The sequence below is a fragment of the Medicago truncatula genome, chromosome 2 (genome assembly GCF_003473485.1).
Source record: "Medicago truncatula cultivar Jemalong A17 chromosome 2, MtrunA17r5.0-ANR, whole genome shotgun sequence".
NCBI lineage: Eukaryota > Viridiplantae > Streptophyta > Magnoliopsida > Fabales > Fabaceae > Medicago > Medicago truncatula.
In genome coordinates this window covers 44,178,063-44,194,471 of record NC_053043.1, presented here as the reverse complement: position 1 = coordinate 44,194,471, position 16,409 = coordinate 44,178,063, and the positions used below count along the sequence as shown (strand labels likewise).

Below are 16,409 nucleotides of genomic sequence, written 5' to 3'. Positions count from 1 at the left end.
GCACTAACTAGTGTCCCTAAACTATTTAACAAAACAACAACAACAAAAAATCGCTTAAAAATAATATTGTAATATAATTTTACAATATTTAATTTTTTAACAAATATTTTTTTTAACAAATAGTATTTTTTTTTATTGAATCCAGTTGTTAGGTTAATTGAGGATTTTTGACGCCTGTCTCAAAATCATTGTTATAACTGAAATATGTGGTTTTGTGAACTTGTTCCATAATCGTACAAGTTAGGGAGTCTTATACACAATTAATTGACGTTTGATTCGTTAATTTTATGATTGTATAAGAATAGTAACGAGAAAGAATAAACTCATGATAGATCAAAGTGAAATTTTCCTAATACTATTGAATTGATCATTTTTAGGTCTTTGATATCTTTCTTTATTACAATTTGTATCTCATAAACCAACGTAGCATTCCACCGCTAACTTACTCAAAGGACTTTATTTTCTATTGAAAAGACAATTTACTCTATGAACTTTTATCATTAGTTATGAACCCAACACCCTTATCATTAGCATAATAAGGACTATAAGATCATAAACGATAAAACCATAGTTAATTTTCCATTGAAAAAACAATTTATTCAAGGTCTTTAATTTATCATTAAAATAATAAACAACGTCTAACACTTTTATTGTTAAAAAAAAAAAACGTCTAACACTTTTATATATTAATTAATTAATTAATATATAATCAAAGTCACGATAATCCAATAAACATAAGATGCTATTAGGAATTATCCAAGGTATAATTAAATAGTTACCACATGAAATGATCTATGAAATCTGTACGTATATTGATTTAGGTATTAAGAGGCGTATTAGGAGCTCTTTTCGAAATTTCAACCAGAGTGGTAGAGTAAGGGTTGAGAATAGTGTTTTTAGCACCTCTCTAAAATTGAAATAGTACAACTTAAACTTATAGTACATAGTATCAACTCATGGAAAACAAAAAATAGTACCAAGGAAATTAAAGGAAACCCTAATTAAGTACAAGGATTTTGAGGCTATTACTCTGCTAGCTGGAGATTATCTAGAGATTACCAATAAAAGTAAAAAAATTTATAAATATTTTGCACACCAATCATCGATGGTCATTGCTCCAATTATACATTTTTGCACTCCAATATTGGGAATCATTGCCCTAATTATGCATAATCGACAAATTTATTTTCAGTTCGAAAATTTCTCTCTTGCTTCTCTGTGCTCCCTTAATATCTATTTTCCTCAACAGCTCAACAAAATCCAATTTTGCCATTAATGTATTATTCCTTGGGCTATTATTATGGATAATTGGATCATAACATTACTCTTGATTGAAGCAAACCTAAATATCCGCGGTTTTGGTAATACAGACACTAAATCCGCAGTTCTCTGTGTTACCTCGGGCTTTGCACACTCGTTTTCAGGTTGCTAAAAGAAAAATTTGCAATTGGAACAAATTTCCCTTTAGTCTCATGCATGCATAGTTGAATGAAGAAGATCTTGTTCTGATAGACTTATCAATTTAAGCACGAGAATTCCATTGTTGCTCTTTTCCAATCCTCACTCAAACATAGGGTTGATTCTGCACCGATGAATCAATTTTGCCTCGTTGTCACCAATAGTTTCCAACAAGCAGGACCAACACTTCTAATCAAAGCTATCAGTGTCTAGGTATTATTCTTTAGCCTTGACCCCAACAATTCATGTACATAACTTTCTGGAGAGAATCATCGGTTTGTCTCAGCTTCTCTTCAACCTTAGAACTCACGGTTGCGTCCGATACAACGACGCTGGACAGTGGCAAGAGTGCCGACAAAGCACCGCCCGCAGAGAAGAGACGAGTTCGGTTTTGGTGAATAGTTCCAAGAGCTGTTTTGCACTTATAGATTGGATCAGTGTGGCCTTGTGCCACCGCCACTGTTGCTGCCATCCAAACACGGTTCAAATAACTCATCTTTGCTTTTGTCTTATATTCTTTGAGTCTTTTCTTTTTTCGCTTATAAAGTTGCAAGAAACTTGTGATATGATATGAGTTGATAAGAGTAATGAGGTATTTATAGGAGAAATCAGAACTATTTAAGTGGCTTTTTTATTCAATAGCTCAATAATGCTGGCGGCTTTACAAATGAGATTTGTTGATATAAATTAAATTAATTCTTAGTCACTTTACATAAATAACAGTTGTATAATCACCTAAAAAACACTTGTATAAATAAAGTGAAAACCTACATCTTAATCTTAATGGGTTAAATAGGCACACCCCATCAATCTATTTTAGTTTTATATATAAGATCGATATTTAGTGACTTTAATACGGAAAAGCTAGAGTGATTTTAAGAAACTTTTTATATGAAAAGTTCTAAATTCACTTCAATGGTAGAAATTGAATCCTTGTTAGTTGTGACTTTGATTGTGTGCTGGTTGATCTTTATTAAAGGAAAATATGTGATAGACACTCAAAACTTGATTGACACTTTTAGAGAGAAATAAAAAGAGTGAATTATCCTTAGAAAAAGAAAATGAGTAAATTGTATAATAGATATGATTTGTTAATGATATAATGAGAATTGGATATGTTCACATGTCATTATCCCTTATTCTTAAAAGTTATTAGGTTAAGCAACACCTAAACCTAATAATTTTCCTCTAATTGTGTTGCATTAACTCCTAAGCATGTTAACCCTAATATGTTTCCCTCCCAAATTCTTGCCAATTTGAATTTCGATTTTTTTTTTTTGGAATCAAACCTTATTAATTCGGTGGCATTAACTAAAGTATGTTGTTAACCGTGATACATTAACATTTTAAATTCTTTGCATTTTGAATTTCAAATTATCCATGATTGTGTGACTCCAATTTTGAAAATTGTAATCCAACCCAGGGCTCAATGGTTTAAATATCTATCACATTTTTTTTGATAGAATTGTCTATCACATAAAATTGATTTTTGTTCAATTTCCAAACCAAAAAATGAACAGAACATCGGCTGCAGCATGAACCATTGTTTTGTCATACTGCCATATGTCATTCAATAACATCAAATTAAAATTAAAAATCTATTGCAATCAAATATGCTTTTAAAAACAATCATTTAGGTGGTTTATCATGATTTTATATTATGTTATCATAACTCTCTTTTCAATTTTTCTATTGCGACAAATGCATCCTTAATTTGTAGAGTTGATTTGTTTTCTATTGTACCAAAGTTGTTTTTGATTTGTGGAGTGAAGAGTAAGGTTTTGGTTGTTTGGTGTATTTACATTGGTGTTGTTTTGTATCCGGGGCTTTTAGTATTATGTCGTAATGCGTAATGTAAAAAACTATCATGCAGGTGGTTATCTTTTTTTTTTTTAACGGCATCATGTAGATGATTATCAAACTTCAATAATTCTTGGTGTTGCATTTAATTAATGATATATTATTATCAATTGACGATATATTATTATCAAATTTCTTTTCAAGTATCTTATTGGCAAATATATTGCAGCTATTAACAAATATATTTCAGCTCAAACGACCTGTGCGGCATCAATCTAGTTCTTATAACAATTTATTTTGTTAAAAAGTGAAGTGTTTACCTATCATTATTGCAAATTAACTAAGTAACTCTCAAAATATTTTGGTCCAATTTTGTCGTGAATCTATTAGCATACAAGATAAAATGTTTTTAATTGTTAATATTTTTTGTCCGTAGTGCACCATTATTGTGTGAGATTGAATAAAGGAGGGGGGGTTTCGAGGAAATATAGGTGGCTGGCTTATCGACATTTTCATTCATGACTCATCCAATTGTAATCCAACAACCCACTCACGTTATGACATTTCAATTAGGTTGCATTCTTTCTTTGTTTTTCCTGGCTTGTTTTTTCCTCTCATACTTTATGTCCCAATCAGTTGCTCATGGGTTTTGGTTGGGTCCCATTTCATCAATACCCTGTTCTTCCCTGGCCCAGGTAGCATTATCTTATGTAGGGGTGTTTTTGTCCTTCTACTGCATGAGGATTGAGGAGAGGATTCATGCATGTTGAACTTAGTCATTGGTCAGTCACACGTTGAACTGTAGTAAAGCGACACGTTATGGATGATCAATGGGGCTTCTTTGTTGTGTCCTCTGAACTGAACCTCGATTCATGGGTTAAGGATGCTGATCACGTGTATGCGAATGAAGGCTAGAGGACACCTCCAACTTCAATGCCATGCATGCACTACACCCTTTAACACTTGTCAAATTTTGGTAGCTCAAATGAAATACCAAAACTAAGTTCATTTTGTTATGTAAAGACACATGTTAGATTTATCATATGTAAGTTAGTTGATTAGAAAAACGGTTTTAAGTTTCCGTTTTGTTAGTTATGCTATAGTTAATAGTGTGCCAGTCATATGTTGGACTAACAATTGCATTATGTATGAATAATTTGAGATTTTTTTTGTTTGAGTGTCAGACTTGCCTACATGGGTCTACAGTCTGGTCTATTTTGGTCTGATCTGACCTGATCTATTTAGTAGATAGGTTTAGACTTAAGCTTTTTAGAGAGCTTGTTTAGTTAAATAGACTAGGCCGGCTTTCAGAAAAGTCTGTTAAACCTAATACGTCGGCCTATTGATACCTATTTATTAAAAAATATTTATTTATATTAAAATAATTGCATACATTAAAAATATAAACACCTTTTTTTTTTTCTTTCTATCCATTAGTCAATTAATAGACTTTGTTGTTATCAGCTTTTAAGTAGGTTTTAATCTAGTTAAAATTTACTTGTAGTGAAATAGCTTTTAAGTAGGCTTTAAGGCTTGTTTAGCCAATTTAACAGGCAAAATGACTATTTGACGGCCTTAATGTAAAATAAGCCTGAAAAAAGGCTTTCAGGTCAGTTCAGACTTTTAAATAGACCAGACCAAGAAAACGGCCTATAATAGGTCATAGATCAGACTTAGGCTTGTAAATTTTTTCGTAAGTCAAGCTCAGACCTATCAAAATTTGGTCTGGTCTGCCCTATATCCACCCCTATTTGAGATCAATTGCATTATTTTTAGTTTTTTAACATGTGTTTTAATTTTTAAAGGTATAAGTAAAAGTACTACAAATTTTATTCACACAATTGTTTCAAATAGATTCATATAATCCTGTTCATGAAATTAAACAACGCGGAAAATATGAAATTGTACTTGGAGGAATCCAATGAATCTTCAATTGCTTGTTCTCATGGATGAATCTTTGAATTTTAGCTCCTCAAATATGCCTCTTAAAATATAATAATTTTTCTTGAATTCATTTTAGTAGCCAGTCTAAGAATCACGTTGCCCAACTAAGAAGACGTCATCAACAAAATTTTCACTTCATTACCAGAAAAGTTGAATACCTTTCCAGATGATACAAACTAAACAAGGAGAAATTTTTGTGTAGGGACAAACCTAACATATCATTCTTACAAACAACAAATTAAAATATGATACGTCATTGTTTTATTTTAAAATAATTTTGAAATAATTTAAGAAATGAAAAATAACTGCTCCTCCTCTCTCTCAACCATTATTTGCAGTTAGTATTCACCACCACCAATCATGGTTAAAAGAAAATAAAACGACGTGTCATGTTTTAATTTGTTGTTTGTAAGAATGATAGTTAGTTTCGTTCCTACACAAGAATTTCTCCTAAACAAGAGCCAATTTGAATTCTTCAATCATTAGCTAAGCACCAACAAATCCATAATTTTTGTAATACTTCTCACCCTGCTTAGTTGGTTGAACAATTGAACCATAATAAACAACAAGAGTTGTTTTTATAGTTTGACTCGAATAACTAAGAATAACATGGACCTAATTGATTAAATAACTACAAATCCACAATTTATTCAAATAACTCCTAAGATTAGATGAAACTTTCATGATGAAACCTATTATGGCTATTCTGTCAAGGGCACTTATACTTATCTCACGACGTCAGGTGACCTTCCGGAGCGTGGCCTGTTTGACGATTTGTGGAGGAAGCAAGTTCCGCTTAAGGTTTCTATTTTTGCTTGGCGTCTACTCCGCAATCGCATTCCAACTAAAGACAACCTTAGGCGCATCATTCCTTCAGACGACAATTCATGCATTGGTGGGTGCGGTTCCTTCGAGACATCAGATCATCTTCTCTTTCGCTGTGATCATTTCGGTATGGTGTGGCACTACATTTATCAGTGGCTAGGTATCTCTTTTATTGCTCCAACATCCGTTAGCGAGCATCTTCATCAGTTTGGCCATTTGGCGGGGCTATCGCGATCTACACACTCTTTTCTGACGGTAATTTGGATGGCTATTATCTGGGTTATTTGGAAGGAAAGAAACCACATGATTTTTAACCAGAGGACTGACACTTTGGATCATTTAGTAGACTCTCCTAAATTTATGTCTTTTTCTTGGCTAAAGGCTAACATGTCTACCTTTGCCTTCCGTTACAACGACCGGTGGCGGCATCCTTTACCATATATGGGTGTTATAGTGTAGCATTGTTTTGTTTTGTCTTTCTTCCGGAGTGCTGCTTTATAGCACCAGACTATTAACATTGTTTTTTGATGGATGGTTCTCCTTTGTACACCTTATGCGAGATGAATCACTCTTTGTGATATAATATATTCCATTTTACCTTGTTAAAAAAAAAGATGAAACCTATTATGAATAAAATAAAATAAATAATCCACAATCTCTATTGATACATTTACTAAATTGTTATCGGTAACATATTGCTATCTTATTTTTCACAATATCACACATAATTTTCTGATCATATGATAGCAAATCTAATAATTATGTTAATTAAGAGTTTTGTTTCAATTGTGATGTATATATACATGTTTAGTACTTTTTCTGGCAAACTTTACGTGCAACTGCAAAAATAACTTATCCCTCAAAATTATTGTGATGATCTTTACGTAAGGTTGACCTCTTTAAATGTAAATCTTTTCGTAAACAATAATAAGGGATCAAATTGTGTACTAGTATATGAGATAAAGTTGAAATATTAGAACTTTTACGTGGTTAATATATTTTTATCCAGAAGTCAAGCTCAACTGATAAAATGTCACAATTGTTAGGCCGAATGTTATTGTCATACCCCAATTTTTGACCTAAGGCCCCACTGACACATGTCACTCGACTCTGATCGATCTCTGATTTTTCAGTAAAAAAAATTCGGCAGGGAGGTATATATTTTAAAATACCTCATTTTTTGATTTCGAGTCGGACCCTCTTTTCTCTTTTTTATTTTCTTTCCATCTTTTATTAATTTTAATTTTAAGATAAGTTACTTTTTTTATATTTAATAATTTTTATTTTCCATCTTTTAATTTTATTTTTCTTTACATAATTTAGTTTAATTTATTTTTATTTTTATTTCGTATTAGATTTATTTTATTTTTATTTTATTTCTTTTTAATTAATTAGTGTCCAAAAAAAACAAAGTGTTAATAGGTCCAAAAATAAAATGCCCAAGGTCTAAAAAAAAAATTCAAATCAAAGTGTCAACTTTAACATTCCTTTTTCAAAATTCACATAATTATCCATCATTCCCATTAAACCAATTTTCCTTTTTTCATCAAACTCCTCACCTATAAATAGAGCCCTCATTCCACACAATTTCACACACCAAAAGTTCTCTTGAGTTGTTAAAGAACTTTTCTCTCTTCTCCCTCTTTAGCTTGTGTTGACGAGCTATTCTTTTCTTCTCCCTCTTTTTTCTGTCCCTTCGGAATAAGTCTCTTCGAAAAAGTCCCTTCGGTAATTTTTGCCCCTACAGTTGTCAATTTCTTTTATTTTCTTGCATTTTATTTCTTTTTAGCATTTTTGCATTTTTTTTATTTCTATTTAGCATTTTAATTATTGTTATTTATTTTCCAGCAATTAGAATGTATTTAGGTCCAATGTAAATATAAATGAGAAAAGTGTGTGGGTGTGTGTCCTTTTATTTCTTTACCGCCTTAGATATATCCAAAAATGCAAAAAAAATTAGATTAGGGATTTTGTGGTGATCCAACGTCACTACAAAAATCCACGCGCTTTTATTTTTATTGCTCCGTTAGTTTAATTTTTATTTAATATTTCAAAAAACAACAAAAAACATGCAAATAATCAAAATCACAAAAATATTTTCATAATAAACCTTGATCCAAATCAAGTGACCGCATTTTTATTTTCTTTTCTTAATCAAACTTCAATCAATTTAACTTTACTTAAAGTCTCTTTTTTCAATATTAAAAAACACAAACAAACACTTATTTGCCACTTGGCTTTTCATTTTAAAACCTTTTTCAAAACTAATAAAAAACATAAAAACCAATCAGACGTCAATTTCTACCCCGAATTACGAGGTTTTGATCCCTCACGGGTACGTAGGCAGAGGACCATGTCCTTCCAAATCAATAAAAAATGTAGATAATTAGGTCTTTATTTTTTCAATTTAATTCCTTCTTTTCAAAAATAAGCAAGCAAGTTATAGCACATTAATTAAATAAAATCAAGAGGTTCCCGTAGAGTACTACGGATATAAAGGGTGCTAATACCTTCCCTTTATGTAACTAACCCCCGAACCCTAAATCTTTTCAAATAGGGGTAGTTTGAACTTTTTTCCCCTTTTCATAATAAAATTAAATGTTCAGTCGTGAAATAATATGTGAGTCAAAAGCTAATCAAATAGCCTTGATCTCCGAAAAATGACGCGACAGTTATGATTGGGGTTCGAACCCTAGTACCTCCACATGTGTGTGAGTTTATAATGACTTTACCATTTCGTTTATCTAAAAAAAAATATATATATATATATATATATTCTCTAACCGAGTACTAGTAGTATATGAAAAATCATGACATCTCAATCAATGACGAGATAGTAAATAATTGAGATAACTTTGTATTTTAAGGTTTATTTCTAATCTTGTGAGTCTCTAAAATGGAACTTACTAAAAAATATTGGACCTTACTAACCCAAGTGAAAAAAATATTACTTCGAAGAAACATCTTAATAGAGAATTGTTGAAACTTTTCATATAAAAAGTTATTTATTTATTTTTTTTGACAAATTTTTTCAAAATTTCTTTGTTTTTTTTACCAACTACTTCTCTCGTTTCATACATATCAAATTTAATTAAATTAACTTTGACACACACACAATATTATAATGAGTTTAATTTTATTTTATTTTGAAAAATGAATTTAATTTTAAAGTGGAACATTTTTAGAGATCAAACAACTATGATTCATTGACTAAGTAATCTTATACCGACAATATATATAAATTAAATATGTTATTTTGTTTTTATTTTTTAGTTAATCCACTGTAATTAAAATCTCTGACTCAATAGAAGCTTCATAGTATCTATTAAGTCTGCTACAAGACTAATCTTCACATCAACATCAAAATATTCAGTTTTCATTTTGCCTTCTCATAATGATATTATGTAAAATTTAATATAAACTAACTTTGAACTTTGCTTTGCAAAAAAACTTTTTAGGATGTTTTTAACATTTATGCAAAAAAACCGTTCAAAAACTTTATAGTTCAAGGATAATTAATCAAAATTGGTTTTAGCATAGAGTAAAACGCATACAAAAATCTTTTGCTAGCATTAAGAAAACTATTAAAACTAAGGATGAAACTTAAGATCCTCATTTTATAGTATCAAAACATTTTCAACCCAAAATTATTATACATTTTTTAGAAAGAATACTATACTACAATAGTAGTACTACTTCACACGGCACGACTGTTTCAGAATATATATTTTTTGGCAACTGTTGCTGAATCATTAACGATAGTAACATTAGGGCTATTGTCAAGATTCCCCATAACAATTGGCACTTAAATAATGTGCTTTTCAAAAGGAGATAAGCTCATATGCTTACTTTTTATATGGACCTGCCCACTTGTGGTTCTTGAATGATTACTTTATCTTTGTTTTTTCCTTACAAATGAGATTACTTTATCTTATGATGTTACTAGTTATACTACTTAATTCAGCATTTAAACAACAGTGAGAGCTAACTAATTTATCTATTATTGATTAACTTTCTGTCCATTTCTAACCATTAAATTCTTTGTATTATTTCTCTCAAAAAAACTCATTATATTATTAGAATAAAAAAATAGTAAATGATAAGATATGCAGCTTCACAAGATCTTCAAGTGATCCCTTCAAAAAAAAAAAAAAGATCTTCAAGTGATGAAGTTTGATACATCAATTTAATAAAAGTAATACTATTTAAAACCAATTATTTTTGAACTTTTTCAAGCAATAGCCTTTCTTTTTAAAAAAATTAAGACCCAAATATAATACTCCAAAGTTGCTATGCCTTGTATCTCCGATCTAGAGAATATTATAAAGCAAGAGAGCTTTTCATCTCACATAAAAAGGTTTAGCCTATCTATTATTTCTCATTACTTGCACCTTTAAAAAAATGAGACAAAACAAAATGCTGCCAGATGGGAGGTGCATAATGCACTCTGTATCATACATAATATGCATTATTTTTTTACCAAGTAACATAATGGTTAGAATTCAACTTTTTCAAGTTAAATAAGTGAAATATACGAGATTCGAACTCAGACCTTTGCATATAACAATGCATGTCCCTACTAACTGAGATAAGTTCATGACGACACAATATGCATTCTATTAAGTGTCTAACACAACAACCCGGTTCAAAAGTTACAAAAAAAAACACAAATAGAGAATACATGATGTTTGACTGCGAAGTTTGGTCAATTGTATCTATGTCTTAAACATTAGAAAGGATACAATATACACACAAGCCCTAACTCAATTGATAAAATATCAAAATTATTAGGTCGGATGCCGTGACGGAGTTTAAGTCCGGGCTCCTCCCCTTATATGTGTGAGTTTCTAATGACTATTGTCATTTCGTATATCTACCAAAAATATATATATATATATATATATATATATATATATATATATATATATATTTTATTTATTTTTATAACTGAAAGCTTAAAACTTACGGATTACATCTTATGTTCAAATGCTAGAGTACATTGTTCAACATTATCACTAAAAATTAGGAGCCACACTCAACAAAGTGCTAGTTAAAACTGTTAATTTGTCCATAGTACACAAATGCACATAACACCATGAGACCAAGTTCTACTTATTGCACTAAGAGTACAATGCATCTGATAAATACTTATTATAACGAATAACAATAATTTAATAAAGCTTGATGAAAGAATTTTATCTGCGGATTTTATTTCCAATTGAAAATGCTAAAAGTTATGCTACTTAAGTTACGAGACTCGTTTACTTAAATCCTAACAATCCTACAAGCTCAAATGGTTCTTAATGATTGCATTATTGAAAACCGGTTCCATATACATTTATTAATCATTGCACTTGTTCTTGTACACTTCAAAAAAGTCGTACATCGCTTGGAAGTCAAGTTTAATGGCAGTTTATATACAACACACACTTCTCCACCAACGAGACACTTTTTTACAAAGGAGAAACCTTGAAGGGCTTAGACCAAAGCGGACAAACAATACCTCGAAATGCAGTAGTGGAAAGGAATATTCGCATCTTCGCTGGGGAACAAACCCAGACACGCTCCCTTAGCCTCAAATGGAAGGCAACTGTCCTTGCAAACCTTTAAAAGTCTCACATTGCTTGCTTGGAAGTCGAGTTCAAGGACAAAACTGTGAAAGATTTACAACATCCAAGGCGGACAATACCTCATAACACGGTGTGACATGTTGAAGGGTGGAAAGGAACAACACTATTGAAGATGGGAATGGGATATTTTTACAAAAGAATCGTTCTGTAAATCTTAAAGGTTCAGTTGAACCATAAAAGCTGATTAATGTTTTTAATTAAGGTTCCATTTGAGTCAAAAATTATCAGGGTTCTCAATTCTACTTGCCAATATAAGTCTCACTAGAAGGCCCCATTAGGACATGCTTCCTCAATTACTGCAAGCGATACAATCTAAACTTTTTCTTATCAATGAATAAAATGTCAAACTTAGTCTCACTTTTATAGGATGTATATCATATATTGATTTGATCCCTCATTTTTATACTTTACTCCCTCACTTACTAGTAAAGGTTAGTCCTAAGTTTATCATGCTGTATTGATCCCTGAAGTTGGTCATTGTAATTACATATTTAGTGTCTATTATAGGCATATACATATTCAGTATCAATAACGTCCCTATGATTAACAAATTGTAGGTCTCAGGGACTAACTTGACACACTTCCTGTATAGTGAAGGACTAACTTAACATTTTATGAAGGTGGACGACTAAATTGACACCCTAGCAACGTAAGGGATTGAGTTGGACATTTACTCACCAATCAATGGTTAAAAGTTTTTTTTGAGATGAATCAATGGTTAAAAGATAAAACTCATTTTTCCTTCCGCAAGTTTCTAAGAATATCCAAATGCAAAAAATTCAATTGAGAAATGAAAGTTCTATAATCAAAATTGTGATAAAATACAAGCACATATGCAACAAATTTAAAATCAATTTCCTTCATTTTCCTTTCCTATAAAGTGAATCTCATACTTTTGATAAATCAATTCCTTTCCTATAATTGTAAAGTTGTTGAAAATTGTGTTCCAACCTGAACATGGTAACAAAGAGGCTACAACAGTATGCAATCTGAAGCAAATCCAACAATTGCATGAAGTGAAAATCCGATTCAAAGTTTCGATTAAAACAAGCAAAGCTATGTACAAGTTGTAGGAGATGATGTGAAAAACAATGAAGTAAAGCCGATCATAGTATTAATTCACTCACATAACATTTACCACCACAAACATTATTGGAAATGAGAAAACAAAAATAAGTGTCTTCACAATATCTCTTCATACCACTTTTATAGGTCACTCAACCATAATTGACAGATTAGTGCCTCCAAGGAAATAAATTTCAGAACATACAAAAGATCTTTGACATAAGGTCAGAAGAAAAAAGAAACAAGTACTTTACAGTTTACACTGAATCAACAACAACACCTTCAACCTGCTGCTTGGCCAAGTATCTCTCCCTTCTTTCTTTCTACAATAGGAACAAATAAACAATTATTAAGAAAATGGAAGGTAAGAGCATACAATGGAAACAACTTGATTAATTGCTTATATCATAAAGTGCTGATATAAAGTTATTTGTATAACAAAAGATAAAATGAAGATAAACTTTTTAATGTGAGCTGTATAGGTTGTTTTCATAAGCTATCTTGGAGAGCTTATGTAAATGAGCTCAAAACAACTTATGAACATGCCTTTAACTATTTCCATAAGCTCTCTCAGATAGTCTCACCAGTGCTTATTTAAGTAGATAAACTCAATTAAGTCAATACTTCATTAATAAGGGTATTTTAGTCAATGAAACTCAATTTATCATAAAAATTATTACATTCAATGATTTTTTTAATCAGTGTGAATATACTCGAACGACACTTAATATGAGACGAAGGGAGTTTCCAAAAACTAATGAGAAAAGGTGTAAACTAAAATAAAAATGTAATTACTAACCCATTCATCTATAACAAGTCCTTCTCCAGCTACTCGTGGCCCTGTCTCCTCCGGTGGTTTCTTTCGTGCTTCCAATGCAGCCTCTGCCTCAGCTAATTGACGTTTAAGTTTATCCATGGCCTTCACAAGAAACAAAACTTTTCAACTTTCACTCCAAATGAAATTTGAATACCAAAAAAATATAGTTGAAATGTATAATCTTACAGGGCTGTTTCGGTCAGGGTCCAGAAAAACAACCCGAAGAATTTGCTCTACAGCTACTTGATCTCTTTGCTCATCAAACTGCAGGAAGAATCACAGTTTTTGTGAACAAAGTCATACATAATAATTGTCTTCAGCACAACACTTTTGAAAACAGATTTTATATTTGGTACATTAAAAAACTAAGAACTTGATCAGCATTTATGTTAACTAACTTTTGGCACAATAATATGATTTTATCAGACATATACAATCAGGAAAACTTCGATTTGCTTAGCAACAGAAAGGTTTCAACTTAAGCTTACATAAACAAGCAAGCATTACAAATGAAAACTACAAAGGTTGATGAGAAATGGCACATTACCAGTTCTGGTACATAGTCCATTTCACCTTGCACTTTTAGGCTCATGATTTTGAACTTAACCCTGCTTTTTTGATCAGTTGGTTTCTCATTGTTTTCAGGTGGCTCAACAAACTTGAATACTGCCAAATTTGTGAGACAATTTGTAAGAGAATTCACCGAATTCGAAGCATTAGATAGTTTGGTAAGACAAGTTTAGAAGGAGATATTACCAGTGGCAATTATACTTTCACCAGGTGCAAGAATACCACCTGGAGGGCGCATGTAACAACTTTTCGGTGCAGTTGTTTGAAACTAAGACAAAAGAAGACATCATCATTAGTATTTAGGCCTAGTTTGGATAAATAGTTTAATTAACGCATATAGTATAATCACTTGATATATAAGTGTTTAGGTATAATCTACGTTTATAAAAAAAGATAAATAAAGTCAAATTGTCTTGATCATATAATCGATAAACTGTTTTCTTAAGCTATCACGGAGAGCTTATAGAAATAGGCTGAAAACCTCTTATGGAAATGTCGTAAGTTGTTTTAAGAAGTTCTCTCAAACAATCTCACAAGTGTTTATGTGAATAGAAAAGCTCAAATATGTCAATCGAAACAGACCCTTCGCAAATAATGTGATTACTTCTAAAAAAAAAAACAGATAATGGCATTAGATGATCATTTTCAACAAATTAAACTTCCTATCATCTAGTCAAAATAGCAAACATTCTCAAGATTTTCAAACATTTGGTGAAAAAGTCCCAAGATGAAAGCTTTCTCAATTTTCAAATGGGAAAATTGCTAATTTTCGAAAAACATTTCTAATTTTCAATTTTCTAGGTTGAAACTTGAAACAGCAGCCAAATTGCAAAAAAGTCACTAATTTATGCTATGAGTAACATGATAATTGCAAAATAGTCACTGATTTATCCTATGAGTAACATGATAATTTGCAAAAGAGTCACTGATTTATCCTATATGAGTAACATGAGAATGTTCTGTCAAACAACATTTCAGAATACAAGTAATGACAAAAATAAGTGAATGGAGAAATAAACCAGACCTTGAAAGCTACATGAGACTTGCATGTGTTTTTAATTGTGATTGCACTCCTAACTTGCTTACCAGGTTCATCTTCAAAACAAAACCACACATTAATCAGAGTCAGTTTACAAAAATCTCCTAATCAAATTAATCGATTCTTGGGCTAGATATCGAGTTTCCAAAAAAAAAAACTGAGATTTTTTTAACAGAAAAACTTGTCAATAACTTCAAATTAGCCTATATCTTTCAGCTTTTAATAAATCCCCTTATTCAACTTTTCCACAATCATCAACAAACTTCTTTGCAAATGAAAAAATTAAGCTTTCATAAAGTAAAAGATAATCCAAACTAGGCAAGGCTAAACATTAACATCTACATGAAACTCAAATCATATACCCTCTTTTTTTGTAAATAGACGAAATGACAATAGTCATTGAAACTCACACACAAGTAGAGGAGCCAGGGTTCCACACCCCATCACGATGTCCAGCCTAGCAATTTCAGCATTTTTGCCGGCTGAGCTAGGACAGACTTGTGGACAAACTCTAGTTATATTCTAGATTCCACTCGTTACAATAAATCTTAACTTAATGTAACATAATTAAAAACAAAACAACATATTCATCATACTTGAGAGTTGAGACCAAACAATTAAAACAAAACATTAATCTATAAACAAATAAACACATGAAAAAAAAAACCAAAAAAGAAAAAGAAAAACAAGTTTGAAGAAACACATACAAGGAAAGTAAAGCTTGTTAGGAGGATCAAGACGAAGTCTTCTCCTAGTAGGAAGCAAAGATTTAGCTACAGAAGAAACTGTAGCTGAAGATTGAGGAACAGATCTATCAACAGAATGAATACTCTGACTCTGATGATGAACATTGTGCATGTAAGAAGTAGATGAAGAAGAAGTAGTAGTTGAAGATGATGAAGGATTGTTACTTGTTTGCCAAAATGGCATTCTACAAAAGTTCCAAACTTTTCCATCAGATCCTGGCTTTTCACTTTCCACTTCCATTTTTTCGCCGGAATCTCACCGGGAATTGAAGTTTCCGGCAAATGGGTTGTTGAATTGGGTGAAAAGTTTTGAGCTTTTTGTTGAATAAAGTGATGGGTCTTTTGTGGAAGATGGATTTATTTGGTAGTTGTAATAAAAATGCTGTTTTTGGGCGCACACGTAGAAACCACCAACGTTGTTTGGTTCACAATTTTCTGTTGCTTTGTTACAGTACGGTGATACAAAATGCTGATTTAGATTTTCATGCTGTATTTTAGCTTCTTTAAAAAAAATA

The 16,409-nt window shown here is 31.3% G+C and overlaps 1 protein-coding gene across 1 annotated transcript; it reads right to left on the bottom strand.

Moving 5' to 3' along the window:
- Positions 1-12,766: 12,766 nt before the first annotated feature.
- Positions 12,767-16,353, bottom strand: LOC25487595 (vesicle-associated protein 4-2). Its single transcript, XM_013609571.3, has 7 exons — positions 15,856-16,353; positions 15,134-15,204; positions 14,296-14,377; positions 14,087-14,205; positions 13,726-13,803; positions 13,522-13,641; positions 12,767-13,045 (listed from the first exon to the last, which is right to left on the bottom strand). Exons 1-7 carry the CDS (start codon positions 16,133-16,135, stop codon positions 12,980-12,982), a joined length of 816 nt encoding a protein of 271 aa, XP_013465025.1. The 5' UTR covers positions 16,136-16,353; the 3' UTR covers positions 12,767-12,979.
- Positions 16,354-16,409: the final 56 nt, after the last annotated feature.